Source organism: Achroia grisella, unplaced genomic scaffold (assembly GCF_030625045.1).
Source record: "Achroia grisella isolate CSIRO2021 unplaced genomic scaffold, CSIRO_AGI_Agris_v1 utg874, whole genome shotgun sequence".
Taxonomy (NCBI): Eukaryota; Metazoa; Arthropoda; class Insecta; order Lepidoptera; family Pyralidae; genus Achroia; species Achroia grisella.
Window position 1 is genome coordinate 6,360,001 of NW_026713051.1, and position 17,730 is coordinate 6,377,730.

The following is a 17,730-nucleotide window of genomic DNA, read 5'->3' on the forward strand; positions in this document are numbered from 1 at the left end:
TAGATATATATCATTTTAAACCTAAGTTCGCATCACAAGTCCAGGAAATTGCTCGAATCAACCTGGTGATGTATGGCAACCGCATGTCGAATCCATGGAATGCTCGGAAAGTTTCTCTTTAAATATAGACAATAATTGCCAATTTACACTCTTAACATTGTTTGCCGTTCAAGTTACATTAATATTAAAAAATTGAAAAAATCTCCTCAACTCAGATGGCAATAATTCTTTTTCAAATCTGTTAGGAATGCTGTTTTGGCCTATAACTGCCAAGGTTCTAACCTCAGCTTAAGCTATTGTAATTTCAATCACCGCATGTTTAAATGGGATAAAGCATGAAAAGCCTTAAATTTGTAATAAGTTTACCTGATACTGGCACATCGTTAAATGTCAGCGATGTGGTAGAGGAGCCCATAACACTCGACATATTCCGCTCAGCCTCGTCGTCATTGATTTTTGGTACTCCGCTTTCTGTTAATAGAACATAAGCTATTATATACCGAAGAATGTAGAGCAAATACGCTAACTAAATTTTTAACTGTATACCTCTTAGTCAAATCGCTATGAGGATTAAAACGAATTTCTAAGGAGTGCTACATGACACGCCACGTTGAGTGTATTATTTAAAAAAAAATTACAACATAAAAAATATTTAGATTCTGGCCCGTTCTTATTAAGTAAAGTAGCTAGGTTTGCACCGTGCGAGGAATCGAACCGGCGACCATCGGAAGGCGGCATGCTAAAGTCGCCAGACCACCGAGAAAACTTTGACATTATCAACCCTCATACCTGTTTCTAGTTCCACTTGACTATTCCCTGTAAAGACAGTCTTCGTGGGGTCCATATCTAGTACTTCGATTGCCTCTGGTGTCCGAACTTCTGGCACTACGAGTATCTCTGTTGTATGTACAGCGGTGAGGGACGGCTGGCTTGTTCCTTCTAATTCCGAAACTGCCATCCTTAGCGTACCTTGTTCGGGTGCTGTAGTCATTGACGTCTGTTGCACTGATCTGTTTAGTACTGTAAAACAAAACAGGAATACTACTTTTTATAATAATTTTATACCTTAATGATGATACGTATAAAAGGAGAGTAAGCTCATATGTGACGATTGACAGGGATCAGTGGAAGAAGGAGACGTACTGCGCCGACCACAAATAATACGGATAAAGGTAAGGTAATAATGATGATGATGAATAACTTGACGAATGTTCGCACAGGGTTGTCAGAGGCATTGGTTAGATGGTACGTCACTATTTACCACGAATATCACTAGTAACGCCTCGCCGTCCGCTCTCTTCTGTTGAAATACTGTGTAGAGCTATGTAAACTAAACATAATCGGATATCATATACATTGTAGCACATTTTTTTTTTTAGTTATAGTTTTGATACGCATTAAATTTGAACAAACGATTAGTCTAAGTAACTAGGCTAGTAATATAAGATAGCTATAGCTCTCAACCACAGATAATTATTAATAAGTTGCGATTTCATCATCATTATTCATCATCGATACTAATAGAACAAGAACCCAAGCCACTTATCTATGAAAAACCAAATGTGTGTGATGGAGTTTGGATTTCTCTTGTTCGAATTCCAAGCCTTGTTGTTATACCGCTCTATGTTAGAGAAAAACAAGGCAATCTTTAAATATTGTAATTAACGCCATCTGGTATCAAAACTGAGAAACAAATTGTACCCAGTAATACAAATTTTGGTATATAAATACAATGGCAACTAGTTGGTGTAAATTACATTAATTAAAATAATATATGCCTCACTGATCTTATATTTAAATATTGCGGTTTCTATGTTGACTAGCACGCATGCGTACTTGTCAATATGTATTTATTTAAAACAACATTTATTAAAAAGAGCAACACGAAAGTTTCTTGTTCATTCTTCTGCAGTCGAGTGGCGTTCGAAATCAGTAGTAGAATATAAAAAATATGACTATAAAAATTTCATCAAAATAAGTATAAATTGTAATATAGCTCTTTATGAGGTGGATATCGAGGAGGTGAGAATAATTAGTAGACATCTTTATAGAGTTAGATAAATATTAACGTACCGTTATCTTCAGCGGCAATTCTCTCCAGTTTACATCTTGAATGGGTATTTAAGGATTGCTGAAAATGCATAAAAATATACAATTAGTGATTATAGACTAAATGTTATTAATTTTGTTAGTGACATTGTAAACTAAGAATGGTGTGAACGAAACATAAGATATAATAAAACCATACAGCAGCATACAATTCATACAGCGCAATCTAGATAGACCCAAGTCAAATAAAGCTTCTGTTATATATACTGATAAACTGATACACAAATAATTATTTTTATACACTTATTTGTGTATACACTAATTAACATAATAATATAGATAAATATCTCGTACAAAAAATATCTTCCAGTTAACCTTATGAAAGAGGGTATTCCTATTAATAAAGTACAGAGGCACATGAGTAGAAAAGAAGAAATACATCAACAAACAAAAGAAACTACTTAAGATAGACAGCCTGACGGATTATTTATTTTTTCCGGTGATTTCAAGTCCTGATAAATATCTCTTTAGATAACGAAAACTGTACCATTGTAGGTCTAAGAACTATTTTTAAAAGAGTGTAAGTAATAATGTACCTACCCCAAAATGCGTGGTGTCCTGCGTTAAAAATGGACCCAGCAGTCTTCTTCTGATGTCGCTCGCTGAGATGTCTCTCTGTTGACAATATTTAATCAGTTTAATAACATACTAACAAAACATTAACAAATGGAATTGGTAACACTATTGGTTTTTTACAATGTTTAGGACATTCTAAAAATTTAGTATTGAAAGGTGGTCTTTTAATTGTGATATGTCCAGGATTATATAAATTATTTTCCAATAACTCAATCTGTCAACCCTATTATTTCCCCTCTGAGCTATGCCTCATCTACTTCTAACGAATATTGAAATAACGACGGCCTGACCCCGAGGTTTGAACCAATACAATTTTCTCCATAAATAATTGTGCATGTCCAAGTGCTCTCTGCACTCGCCCTGTGTTTTTCCATCCAGTTCCATCTGCGGCCAACGGCATTAAAACTATCAATTTTTAATATGTTTCTACATGGAGATTTTTAAACTCTTCTGTCTTCTTAGTCTCGTATCCCAATAAAGGTTGATTAAAAAAATATGACTATTCAAAAGTGTTAAGTTTGTTTGAATATATAATATTATATTACTATTTCTATTCAAGTACTTTTACCGTACGTATTTTTACTACTCGTACTCAACTACTTCAGTCACCGAGCAAACCATCAACTGTATAGGTTATTTATAGTATCATTATATATATATATATGTATGTCTGGGTCGTTACATGGTCGACGTCCTGCAGTTCGAGCAGCGTGGAGTGGTGGTGCGTGCGGACGCGCAACTTGACGGTGAGGTTTCCGAATAGCTGCAGCAACTGCTCGCCCTCCGTCGCTGCCACGGGCGCACTCCATTCGGGCTCCACGTCCTCGTCTGTCTCAACAACACACGATTTTTGTTAATGGATGATAATGGAATACTGTTCCCGCTAGCGATAACGGTTTACGCCGGTGAGGCACCAGTAGAGAACAATAAGACGATATTAAGATCAGGTCAATTAGCACATCGTAACAAAGTCTTCAGGAATTTAACACGACGGTTTCCAGGGCGAATCGCGTGCAGTTCAACCTGCTATATTGTTAGCATTGGGATCATTAGTCCACATTACTAACAATCCCCTTCCGCCACAACACAGAATTATATCTCATCGCTCACACTAGTTTCAGTCATCCATCCGAAATTTGTATGCGTCTTGAGAGATTTCAATATCTGGGATATCAAGAATATTTCGGTTATACCTTTCATATATTCTGGTTTTCGGGAAAAAAATTCTAAACCAATCTGCCTTTACATTACACATTCCCTCCTTCATCTAGCCCGGGAACTTTCTTTAAAAACTTTAAGGTGTTCACATTTTTGCAAATAATAATTATTAAAAAAAAGGCCAAAGCACGCACGATTGATGAAAGTAAGTGCGAACTAGCGGTGCGCACGGTATTTCTGGTTGTCAATAAATAATTTACATGCTCCCGTCGATTCCAGCGTGTTAGAGCGTATGTGTAAAGGCAACTAATGACATTAACAATAATAATATAATAACGTTACCTGTGAGTTTAGCGAATGTGACAAAGGGGACGGTAGGTGGCGCTGGTGACGCCGGTGGCGGGTATCGAGCGCAGTGCGCCGGACTCGAGTAGTGCTTCATAGTGGCGGGACGTACCACGCACCGCCACCGCGTGCCCGCACATTCCGTGCTCGCCTGCAGATTCAGAATGTACCATATTTAAATATGAATTTAAATAAATAAAATGAATTTGCGCTACACATTTAATTCGGAAGTTTCCGCCATTTCACAAAACAGACTCCGCTTCTATAAAATGCACAGAGTACTGTATAAACATCTACTACAAAGGTTACAGAGAGAAAACCTCCGAGCAGTTCCCGGTACTTGTGACCGAATGTAAGTTTAAGTGGTCCCACGCCGTACGTCTATATTTTGCCGTACACTCACCTTCACCGCTCATTTTTCTTTCTCTACCCAGCCAAGACTTATAGGAGCCGGTAAGTTCAGCCTTAGATACACGTTTTAAGTATATAACTTAATTCTAAGACAGATTAAGATCGTTTAGAAGTTGGTAGAGAGATTTCGCTAGTATACCTCTTGCTCCCACATCGACCACATATAAATTAACATAATCACATTATTATTAACGTAAAATTCAAAATATATGCTTCAGATTTGTCTATTGCATGAAATTCCTAGCAATATACTAAGAATCTTATGGTCCGAGCGTCGCACTTATATTATTAATGTCCTGAGATATTTATTTATATAATAATAGATTATGTGGACGAAGGAAACACACACATAGTTTAACTTCCAACTGTTCGACTCCTCGCACGATACAAGCCCTTGTATTTACCAGTATGAATGTTTGTATAGGTCTGGCTGTTTTGTATGTATACTTATTAAAAAAAACTATTTACGTATTTCTATCAGCTGTCTAGTACCTACACACAAGCTCTGTTAGCTTGGGACTAGATGGGCGCTATGAGAATTGTCCTTAGTTATTATTATTATTATATAAAACTTACAGTGATATTCGAGGTGGATGGCTCATCAGTAAATTGTACGGGCTGCGCGACCATCAACGGGCAACTCGTACGGTTGTGAACGAGGAATTGCGGGCACGGGTCGCGGGCGACCGCTATTAACCAGCGGCCGTCAAGCTTCAACTGTGTCACCACCACCGGTACCTGTAATTGAATTTATTAGATAAACCTTTAAGACCGTTTACTTAGTTGAGATGGTATTTTATGGGTACAAATGATCTCTTTGTCTATTAAACAAGCAACTACTGAGAAGTTGCCACTGAAACCGTCAGAACAAAGAAGTATAGAAAAATCACTTTTGAACAATCATACACATTTTTTCATTTGTTTAGGCATTCGGAAACTTCCATGTAACTATATATTTGTATAAATGTTGTAACTTTGCATTAATTCTAAGATATGTGTCTAACCACTTTACTATATAATACACTAGTGAAGTAGTAAATACAGTAAGACTTACAGATCTGTTGTTTGCATCTGTTAGAGCTATGGCTCGCCTAACTGGCGCGTTATCGTCGCCAAGTCGTACTGGGACAGGCGTATCTGCCGGATAACTTTCCTCGCCGCTCTTCGCCAGCGCCAGACAGATGTACGTCCGAAGCTCAACAGGATTACCGCCGCGCCAGCGCCCACGCAACCAGAATCGACAGAGCGGAGTACCGTGGATGCTGTAGGATGAGTAACCGATATACACAACTTTCTAATCTTCTAATATATAAAATTGTCACAATATTAGTTGCCATATTTGTCCAAAACGGGTTCACCGATTTCTATGAATTTTTACATGTGTACAGAAATTGACAGGTTTGAGAATGAAGAATGTTAACTAATTTTGAATATTAGCTTGCTTGTTGCTGTTGTTCTTGCTTTATTCTCTGTCAAAAATAAAAAATATAAGTGAAAGAATTACTTCAATACGTCAATTAGTTTCTGATTTATAGAAGTAAACGTGGGATGCGGACTCGTGTGACGGTGTGACGTCATAGTGCAACAGTCGCTTAGTCCGCTCGCGCTCTCAGCACGGAGTCGTCTTACGTTTCATTAGAAATTATAAATACCTTCAAAAATAACCAAACTAAATACTAGGAAATCATGTGTTATGCCGAAACGTACAAATACAACCACCAAAGTAATAGTTATTTTTATTATAACCACAAAAATATCCAATAAATTTGATAACAGTCGTTGCGTCCTCTCTTCGACGATGTAGCCACATTAAAAATGCTATACTACGTTTACAGCCTCTGTTGGAGACACAATCTTTGCAAGTTACATTTAAAACTTCGTGGTTTTAAATGTACTGCTCTTTTTACTTTTATGTAATATCATCATCTAGCATCAGATAGCATCATCACCAAAGCCGTCTCTTGCCGACTTGGAATAAGTTATAAATAAAAATAAATAAAACGGCCTATTAATAAGACAAATGAAAATTAAAAAAGGTTTAGTACATCTGTTCAACCCACTACATTTGCAATAAATCAATATATGTGTTTAGTTAAATTTACTAAAAGAGGTACCTATATTCACATATGTACATACGTGCCTATAGACATAAATCTAAAAGGATTAGTACTTCTGCCTATTTGAGTTGCAATACTTGCAGTACGATATCAGTTGGGTATTTTTTTTAACAAAACACTTTAAAACAGATAAATAATTTTCTAAATAGCAAGAAAAGTTAATATACTTTTTTTTTCCTCGCATTTCGGCGGCAACGAAATCACTAGGTATTTATTGATAAATAATAGGCAACCATTAGTGCATCTATTTTAGGCAGATTATCCGATTGCCCTATTTCGATTCCTACATCCATTTCATTATGAAAATGAAACAAAATACTGCACAAACTCGGTGACTCGCTACTAAGCGGAGCGGACCGTTGTAAAATGACGTCACATGTCACGTGACTGTTAGCGGGACTCGAAATTTATCGTAAGTTTAAATGCCTATAAAATCAAAACTAATAGGTATTTTTGTCTAAAACAAAAACTAATATATTTGTAAACATACAAGCTTTATTATATAAAACTTTCAACCGATTTGGCATACCTATTAACATTCTTCATTGGTTGTTATCTATTTTTATACCCCAAATATTTTATTATATGGTAAAAGTTTTAATGATGTGACAACAAATAATACATACACTCTACAATTTTCACTCTTCTATCATCAAAGTATATAAGTCTGTAGAATTATAAACAATTATACTAATATAACATATTTTGTAGTATAATATATGTTGCATTTATTAATAATGGGCAACAGGCACCAAAATATACTGTTTTTGTATTGAATGGCAATGCATGAACGGTATCACGAGTGTCAAATGGTAACGTGATGTATGTAGGTGAACGTTACCGCTGACAATCAGGTTGGCATTCCCTTACCTAAACATATGTGTAACATTAGAATTATTTAAAATGTACATTCTAACCTTCCTTCTTTTGCAGGTTGGACCACTTTGAACGCTTTTGGTCGTAAAATTACATTACTATCGATTTCCTCTGGTACTGCAATGGCTGACACCTGCGACAAATGCGGATAACTTATTAATATAAAAACACTCCACATTACACTCAGTAGAGACATATTTTTAGAAGTGTGCAATTGATATAGAACTGGTACATGGTAACCTTACTGTTTATATGCTCTTCATTGCACAGATAATATAATAATAATGTAAATTAAAAACAAGCGTCAGTTAAGGCTAAATAATAAAAACTTCAGTCATATAGAATTACACTAATACTACTAACTTAAACATTATGTTGTGTCTATTTATAGTACCTTATAACGTTTTACAAATTTAGTTTCTTAGTACATTATTACCACGTTTATAAACATAATTGTAAACTTTCCGAATACTACGGGTATGGAATCGGGGGTTTAGCTAGTACTGTTATATGAGTTTAAATTAACATACTGAAACACGTTACCAGTATATCACTATCGAGCCTGTTTAGCAGCATGTAGGTAGAACCCACGCCGAGAACGTTTATTTCTTCCTTAATCTCGTAGTACATAGTAAGTAGCGCCACCTGCAACATTAAACATCTTAATTATACATATGTATTTATATCTCAAATAGGTTTTAGTTAGTCTAATGTAAGAAGTCATTCACAGGATTACAAAGCAGTCCATTGACGTAAATTGTTTATATAGTACTCATTTTATGTTTTTATGTATATGAATAATTTGTCTTAATCATAACTTCTGCTTTGTACGGAAAGCCGTACAATAATACATACCTGTTTATGCAAATTGTTTATGCAGTAGTATGACAGCGCGGTATCCATACACCATATTCTTATGTTTATTATATCGGATCGTGTACGTATCGACAAAGTATAAGTGTATTAAGGAAGATTACATAATTTGATAATAGAAAATTATGTATAAGATAGAGCTGTAAATTGCAAGTGACGGATGACGTAAGACAATTTTATAAATGAACTATGGAACGTGTCTGTCTCTTCTGTAAGACTACGATTGGCCGAGTCGTCATGAAAAGAGGTAATGACGAGAAATTATTGTTTAAAAATATATACAATCCTCCATAAGGGTTTGAACCTCGACTCAGACCGTCGTAATTTCGTACCTCATTGTATTGGATGGGGGATGATCGGAGGGGGTGTAGTTGGTCTGACCTTGTGATTGCACTGGACCGCCAGTTGCGCGGCATGGTCAAGCGCGAGCTGACCTGGGGGCGGCGCCCCGTAGCGGCCTCGCTCAGTTGCGCAAACCTCCAGCTGACCACTCACAAACGTCTCGCGACCCATTTCCACTGACACGAAGAACGGTTTCTAGTTCAAACAACATTAAAAACTGTTTTCAATAAATAGTATGCAATGTCTGCAAAACACATTAATATCTAACAAATAAAAAAATTATTGTATAACAAGACATTTCGTATTTGCTGACGATATGACAATGATGATTGTCTTTAGTATGTAATATTTTCCAATGATCGCAATCAGAATACTTAAGCTTACAATCATTTTATGATAAGTATATACTACCTTTCACACAAACAATCTTTTGTTGATATTACACAGACATAATTGAACCGAGCTATCGAATATCGGAGCTGACTGGAAGCATTACACTATTTTAGGTTGATAAGTTTATATTTATATTATTAATAAAATTCTTGAAACATAATGTAAGGAAAGCTTACTATGTTACTGAATTTATATCTTCTCTGACATCTATATTAAAGAAGATATAAATTAATTTAATATTTTAATCAGGTAAACTCATCTGCGTATTAACTGTTAATAATTGTTTGTTCAGTTAATAAGTCAATAATAAATTTAATTTATTTACCTTGAGTAGAGCCGAGGGCGGTGATATAGCGGTGCCAGGTTCGAGTTTGCACAGTGGGGCGGCGTCGTGTGCTCGTAACGTTAGCGCTATAGGTGAAGCGTTGCAGAGCAACACCACAGGACAGAGACGAATCTCGAGACAGCATCCGCCGCCCGCGCGTACTGCTTGGTAACGCACCTGCAGTGTATATACTGACTTTAATAATAATAATACCCATGGACAATTCATAAAAAGGTATCTAGTCCCAAGGTCAGTAGAACTTATGTTGAACTTATGAATACTAAACAACAGATGTAAAAACAGATATTTTTTGTATATATAGTATAAAACTCCCAGACCGACACAAATAAACAGACTTGAATGTTCGCATCGTACGAGGGATCTAACGAAACTGTGTAAATATCATGAGACCACTATAAACGTCAAGCCTTAAAAGGTTTTAAATATATTGATTAGTTTATAGGAAAGTTTCTAGTAACTAGCCAAATGAACGAACAAAAAGTAGTAAATAACGACCATTTCAAAACTACAAAATTAAATTTATTTAGTTATTTGTCTATTCTTGTGAAATTGACTTTGGTTTAATATAATAATGATAATAATATAATAATTTGGTTTAATGAATAATCTTATGAATTTGCCTGAATAAGTTACAATTAATTAGTGTATTTTATTAGATAGTTACTAACGGTTTACCTTACTTCCAATGGTTGCTGGTTTGACTCTTGTACGATACAAATATTTGTATCAATAAGTGTGTTTTTTATTATTCTGTAAGTTCATTACCTATATTATGTAACAAAAATCTATTACATTCATGATAGTCTTTATAAGGGGAGTAAGCCAAGGAGCGCGCTCCTGCGTAGGTGCCGAAAATTGCACAAGGTGAATTACTTTGGGTTATTATTATTTTCAAGTTTACACTCACTGTGACATCACTGCGTGGTTGTAACAGCGCCGGCTGCCAAGTGCCAGGCCATTGCTTGGCGACTATAGAATAGGGCCAAGTGGAAATTGCGTCGCGACTTGATCGACGTAACCTAAGGTATAAAAAAGGGATTGTTAGTACTGAAGAGTTAAAACTATTGGTTCAAATTTATACATTACAGTAGAGCGCAGATTATAATACTAATAATTTATTAGTTCCCTTCACACGTAAGTTGTTACAGGCGTGAATCAACGTGGAAAAGAATGAGCAATTAAATGTAAATATAGAGAACAACTGCGTGCGCTGCTTGCTTGTGCATTCCCGCGTCCTACAATCGTATGTGCTTTAACGAATTTTTGTAATAATTTATAAAATGCAAATGCAAAATGGTGTTCACCATTTTGTATTTGGATTTTTACTAACTCAATATTATATATAATTTCTATTATAATTACAATTACGACTTTATATTACCGACCTCAGCGGCTATATACAGTACCTCAGCGGCCATGAAGCAGTATCATAATTATTATGCGTGAAAGAAAGAGTCACAAGGAGCTCTTATACTTACCAATCATACATTTCCTCAACAACCTCTTCAATGTGATTGACGGGCGCCCGTTTGTCAAACACGGACGTGTCCGTCACGCCGTAGTGGAGCGGTACCGCCTCCCGGGTCACTGGGCACTCTATATTTCTGTAAAGTAAACAATATCCATGCCCAGTTATAATCAGGTGTAACTGAATAAAATGCGCAACGAGTACATACGAGGAAGATTGGCTATTCGCGACATTGTCATTGTCAAGAAATACAGGAAAGTAGGCTACGATGGTGTGGACAAGTGAAAAGGTCACCAGACTACGTTGGCAATTTAGCGCTGCAGCTTTTAGTCCCCGGTCATAAAGGTAAGGCAGACAAAGAAAGGGGTATAAGAATATGTATGTGGGATAGATAGTTAGGAAGCGACTGAGATATAAATACGACCTAATGGGCAACATATACTACTCAACATACGAATATGCATGTATATATAGGTACCTGTACTGAAATGAGAGCTTGTGCCTAGCAGCCGTAGTTCCGGGTGCGACTAGATGCGTACTAGATCCGCGGCCTGGCGCCGTCTGTATTAGGGGTGGTGGTTGAGTTTGTTCACTTGTCAGCTCCGTAGACGAGACAGCAGTGTCAGTTACTACCATCACCTGAAAAAATAAGATACTGCTTTATTATCCCAAATAACTTATTTTTCAGCTACAGGTGGGTCGCTATCACTTGTCGGTTTAATTCATGTATTAGATGTTCGGTGCTATAAATAAATGAGGAAGAGAGACGAATGTACTTACGTCTGTATCGAGAGGCAGTTGCGAGTGCAGCACGTAAAGCGGCCAGAGTGCAGCCAGGGCTCGGCCGTCGCTGCGAGCGCGCACCACACGACACCACACCGACACGTACGGCACAGAGCCCGAGCTGGGCACTACACACACAAACGGTAGATATTTTGTATATACAGTACCAAATGCCGAAGTTCTCTTACTCGGACAAGCAACTTCACCTATAAGAACTAACTAACATTTCCAATAGAATATAATAGATAATAAACTTAGTTATACATCTTAATAAGATGTTAAATGCTTAAATGATAATAAGTGCTTAAATATTTAAGCACTTTTAAAAGCTGTCGATTAGACATCTTTTAAAAGTTAAGAAAGAAACTTACGTGATGCTCTTTTAAACAATCTAGGAAATTATAATTCAAATAGACACAACAAAATTCTTACAAATCGGTGCAGCCGTCAGTGAGAGAACAAGGACACTTACAGAAGAAGTAAATGTAAGACACGATGTATGAATTAATTATGGCAGAGTGCCCTATATGCTGGCCAGGCCCCAATGGAGGATGAAAGTTCAGTTTACACGTAGTGGTATATTCAACAAAAACTAACCACAATCCTTTTTAGGAGGGATAGCTGACATGATACGTTGCTAGCAATAGAATTACTACTATTAGAGAGTTGGCATAATCCACACGAAATGTAAACAAGTCATGACAGTTCGCGGAACGGAATGTATCACTTACAAGTTAATGGGAACCCCACAAGTGGATAAATAGCCCACGTCAGACAAATATAACCATTGAAAATCTTGTACAAAATGTGTATTTGGAACTAGACACATGAGCACCCGACAAGTTGGTTGATAATCGCTGTTCCAACTGCGGCTTTTCCTTGTGCCTTTTCGTGGACGCAAAGACAATCACAACCCTTTCTTATAGAAAACTCATAGATGCATTGACGCCTTAGGTCACAGTATAAGATCCTCAGGACAATACACATAGAATCAGAAACTCACAGATAGCATTTAAAGACAAAAATTTCAATATACTAAGGCGAGCTTCTGTACAAGCTCATATAAATGGGCGATGGCTTTTATTTTCCATCAAATAGATCATCAACTTCTTTATATTAGACTAAAAATTTGTTAGTTTCAAACAAGACTCACCTTTGACTAACCAAGGTACATTCTCTTTTGGACATTCCTTCAGTGGAATATCACCTGACCAGCCGGTGTCGTGTGACGCGAACTTTATTCTGCAAATACACAAGCATTGCAAATAGTAAATACGAATCAATGTAATAACCAGAACAATTTACACAACGCCATCTAAGTCCATTGCTAAGCAGAGCTTATGTAACGGGTATAGTACTAGATAACAGATCTTTTTAGTAAATACATACATAATATATATATATAGAAACCACCCAGACTTAAGTCTGGGTGTTTTCTATATATAACAAACAAACAACCGTACTGATGAAAACAAACAAACAACACTATTTCCTATTTCCTACTCTTTATATTCCTTCTCACCAGTCCCTAACGCGACAATCTGTATAAAACATAACATCGAGCTACATTGTATTGTAAGCCACTGGAAATATAGCACAAAATAAAACCGAAATACTAACTTTAGTACCATTTCGCAGTCAGAGTTGCAGATGACGCTTCGGCCAACGCTCTCGTACTCGAGCTCGCCCGAGCAAACACTGCGCCATTGGTTTGTGGAAGGACAGTGTGCGCGCACCTGCAACAGTAATAGTAATAATGTATCGATACCAATATATAGTAAACAGCTATGTCCATGGTTTCTTCTGAAATTTAAAGCCCTTGTGTTAAGAGAACATAAGGTTGAAAAATCAAGGTGGCACTGATTTTTCAACTTTTCTAGACTAAACGGCTGAATTTGTAATGAAGTTAACAATAATATTACCACTGGAAAATTCACACAACGTTATCTAGTCAAATGCTAAACTGAGCTCGTGTTATGCCCTGAACGATTCAAACAGTCATACTCATAAATATAAATGTCTGTACTGTATGTTGAATCAAACCCGCGACCATTCCAGGTAAAGAGATGTGCTGCTACTGTAAGAATTGGTAGAGTTAGTTATTAGCGAGGAGAAGGACTTTTCTTTTATTATCTAAAATAATCACAAATAGAACGGCATTATGATCATTGATAATATTAAATTATCAATGATCATAATGCCGTTCTTTTTGTACCCGCTTTCAATTGTTACCATCTCTCAAGATCAAGTGCGATTGTTAAAACTATTCACGGATGCGTAAGCTTCCTAGTTGAAGATCAAAATTTATGGGTAACTTTTTTTCTTAGTGCTGCTCAGTCGTGGAATGGACTCCCTTTACATATATTTATATGTCAATACATATTCAGTAGATTCGCTTTATAGATTCCTTCAAGAAAAGATGTTATTGAAATATTTACCAGGGAATAAAACGATTGAGTAAAATAAAGATGAATGTTTGTGCGGATAGAGTTGCAGATAATAGCTATAATTATTGTTTTATTTATTATTTATTTTTGCACCGTCATTCAAATGAAGAACATAGACTCCGTCAAATTTACTTACCATGCTCCTACTTTTTTATTCAGTATTCAGCAAATAAGACTGACAGATAGATTAAAAATTATCTTACAACTTTTTTCTTGTTGTCCTCGTGAGTTGTAGCGTTCCTTAAAGTATGGTGGGTTACCTTATAGAGGAGTTGGTGCCGGAGCATGTTGGCGAGTGTAAGGCTGCCAGCAAGGTGCATGGTCCTCGCGGCGCCGGATTCATGCACGCGCACGTGCACGCTCACGGCGGCGGGTACACTCCCACTGCGGGTGCTCGTTGTCACCGGCTCCTCGAGTTTGACGCGCGAGTTGCCGCCCGTGAATGGGATGCCTTACATTATAAAAAGAGAAGCAATATGTACTCACCTACACCGATATTATAACATGGAAATTCTGCTCTTTTGTATTTTCTATTAGAATTTTACGTTGTCCCTGAATAACATATGAATATATTTATAAAATAAAGAAAATTATGAGGATCCGTAATTATCGTTGACGTAAATATATAAATACGTTTTACGTAATTTATATACTAAATATATAATAATAATAATATAAAGAATAATTCAGTTTGTCTAAAATTGCAGAAAGTTCTATACTAGAACGTGTATCTAAAGCGGCAGTAGCAGGCGTCTACCAGTCTTGGCTGGGCAGAAAAAGAAACATGAAAAGTGAAGATAATTGTAACTACACCCGGGGCAAAAGTCCCGGACTTCCGGTAACTGCTCGAAAGTTTCTATACACGAATACTTACTGTTAGACCAGTGCCAATCAGCTGTGGGACCCGCGAGTGCAATCCGCAACCTCTTAGCACTTGTAGGACTACGCCATCTATAAATTTACATAACACATAACGAAATTAATTGACAAAATTTCCTTGTTCGTGATATTCGATCTTAAGCTTCCAACGTTCCGCCATTTTGCAATGATAATTAATTACAAAAAGACGTAAAGTACCCATGATATACGACAAATGCGCGAAGTCTTTCTCGTTTTCTTTGTCTACATTAACACGCTCATTTTTTTCCGCGTGAATCAGCGTATGTGTAGAGGTAGCTCATGTCTTATATTAATCTTCAACCGAGACACATCACAAAGCTACTTGAATGGGGGTTCTAATATCAGAAACATGCAAACGACTTTATATAGTCTATACTCATATGTATACCGTTCCAATATAACATACAGAAATGGTAAATATTTTATCGTCAATGACATCATATAAGCGCTCACTAAATGGATTAACTATATTATATACATATTTCACCACTTTTAATAAAAGTATTTATTTGTTTTCACTTTTTACACTGCAATTCATTTCATTCATTCATATCATTCGATAATTGAGAGAAAACTGGATTGAATATTTTTAATTAATGATTTAATAAAAATCGTAATAACCAAATAGATATTCGTAATATATTCAATATAAATAACAATAATAACCAACAATACAATGGTCATTTAAAAAACCACAAAAACTACGGTAATGTTTAAATTAAATAGATAAGTGACATGTATGTTAAACTTTTTTGTATGTGGTATTGGAACAGGGTATACCTTGATAGATGTACAACACATTTACCTATAGGCGAGCCTGGCACCAGGACCGAGGGGTACTACTTCATCAGTGCCTTCTTGTCCGATGCGAAGTGCAGACGCGCAGCTATTGTGGATCCACAGCGACACGCGGCCTTCCAGTGTAGCGGCTGCAACCTCCGCCACTTCTCTTTTAGTATGCATCTGTACTTCCGGTGGTGTTTTACCGTTACTAGACTGTTAGGTTAAAAAATAAATATCAAGTAATAATTATTGTTAAGTATGTATAAATGATCTGATTAAATAATGATGTCAATAGGTATTAATAAAAATTTTGCCAACAAACTTTTCTACAGGTTGGCAAGTCATTCCGTATATACATGTAATGGAACTACATTTAAGAAAAAACTATCTCAGGAGCGTGTATACGTTAACCATTGTTACGACACGACTAATAATGATAATGTACAATAAAAACATGGAAAATACGCAGATCAACAATATTGATAAAGCAATTAATTGGTAACAATGTATATTATTTAATTGGGAATAAAATGTGGAATTAATATATTGCTACTGTAAAATTCAAATGAATAGATTTTTAAACTGTCGCGTTTATAACACATCATTAATATAATTAAACGGGTTCTTAGAATAATTTTATAGTAAACAAAGTTGTCCTGTCTGACCTGTCTCCATGTTTTACTATATCACTCGGGGGCACTAGCCTTAGTCACGATCTGACTGGAGTACCAAGGATGTCAATATCGACATGTGCCAGTAGTTTGTTCAACTACCGTCACTAGATTGTCCGATGATAAAATAAAATCCGTTTAACTATATTAATAACCTGTCTGAAGAATAATACAATATGTACCATTTCGAAAACGTCCTCCCAATCTTTAGCGAGCGAAAGCAATGTGCGCACTCGCGGTACGTGTAAAAGAACGTGGACGCGGGTGGCCCTACAACGCACGCGCGGACCGGCCGACCCCACCGACATGGCTGCTTGCATGCGGAACTCCTCCACTAGTTCTTCGATGGTACCCGTAGCACTGTCAAGGATGCTGCTCCTGGTTATGAGCAGAAGTGACACGACTCAATATGAAATGATTTTTTAAATTATTTGTTTAAATATATTTATGATTTTTAACTAATTGTATAAATACGTTTCCTATGTGGAGTAATCACATGCAATATAAATAGTTGCAATTAACAGTCATAACATTTCACATGTAGGCAATATTTAGTCTAGCGCTAGAGCTGAAATTAATCTGATTTGAATGCAACAACGCAAATTGCGAAGATTATCGCAGTTGCACAAGATTCTTAATTGTCAAAATATAGCTTCCATTAATAATAACACTTAACAATCAAAACTGCGCCATCTAATCACAAGCGTAATACACCAATGTGCGTACTCTGCTTAGTTTGGGACTAGACGGCACGGGGTGAATTGTCTTGAGATATTCATATACCTCTAGAGATAGATATATAAATAAATAAACTACGCTTACCCGAGCTTTGTATCAAGGAGGAACATGATGCCAGCCGGCGAACCTAGGTGAGCATGAGCGTTCAAATCACGTGCGCCTAAAGTCAGCACGCGATGCGAACGCATCAACGGCCGAGACACGTAGTAGCCTTCCAACGCTGTCGCTTGACTGCCATGTAACACGATAGAATACGTTGATAAAAACAGCATATTACAAATTACAAAACGGATAATTAAAAATGGCTATGTGGTTAATTTGTAAGCGGTCGAAGAGGAAGAGAGAGGTATACCAGCGAAATCTCTCGACAATCTTCTAAAAGATCTTGGCCTGT

The 17,730-nt window shown here is 36.5% G+C and overlaps 1 protein-coding gene across 1 annotated transcript in view; it reads right to left on the reverse strand.

Moving 5' to 3' along the window:
- The window catches only part of LOC131853119 (intermembrane lipid transfer protein VPS13B), a 78,744-nt gene that overhangs the window by 11,212 nt on the left and 49,802 nt on the right, over window positions 1–17,730 (reverse strand). The window contains exons 52-74 of the mRNA XM_059203933.1: window positions 17,421–17,567; window positions 16,781–16,976; window positions 15,950–16,140; window positions 15,119–15,195; window positions 14,505–14,695; window positions 13,418–13,533; window positions 12,951–13,039; window positions 11,795–11,925; window positions 11,493–11,653; window positions 11,025–11,150; window positions 10,454–10,565; window positions 9,526–9,702; window positions 8,847–9,002; window positions 8,136–8,237; window positions 7,634–7,725; window positions 5,654–5,861; window positions 5,176–5,337; window positions 4,186–4,339; window positions 3,368–3,513; window positions 2,650–2,724; window positions 2,074–2,131; window positions 790–1,020; window positions 367–471 (exon numbers count right to left, since the gene is read on the reverse strand). Coding sequence (XP_059059916.1) covers window positions 367–471; window positions 790–1,020; window positions 2,074–2,131; window positions 2,650–2,724; window positions 3,368–3,513; window positions 4,186–4,339; window positions 5,176–5,337; window positions 5,654–5,861; window positions 7,634–7,725; window positions 8,136–8,237; window positions 8,847–9,002; window positions 9,526–9,702; window positions 10,454–10,565; window positions 11,025–11,150; window positions 11,493–11,653; window positions 11,795–11,925; window positions 12,951–13,039; window positions 13,418–13,533; window positions 14,505–14,695; window positions 15,119–15,195; window positions 15,950–16,140; window positions 16,781–16,976; window positions 17,421–17,567 — 3,203 coding nt within the window. The remainder of the gene's footprint in view (window positions 1–366; window positions 472–789; window positions 1,021–2,073; window positions 2,132–2,649; window positions 2,725–3,367; window positions 3,514–4,185; window positions 4,340–5,175; window positions 5,338–5,653; window positions 5,862–7,633; window positions 7,726–8,135; window positions 8,238–8,846; window positions 9,003–9,525; window positions 9,703–10,453; window positions 10,566–11,024; window positions 11,151–11,492; window positions 11,654–11,794; window positions 11,926–12,950; window positions 13,040–13,417; window positions 13,534–14,504; window positions 14,696–15,118; window positions 15,196–15,949; window positions 16,141–16,780; window positions 16,977–17,420; window positions 17,568–17,730) is intronic.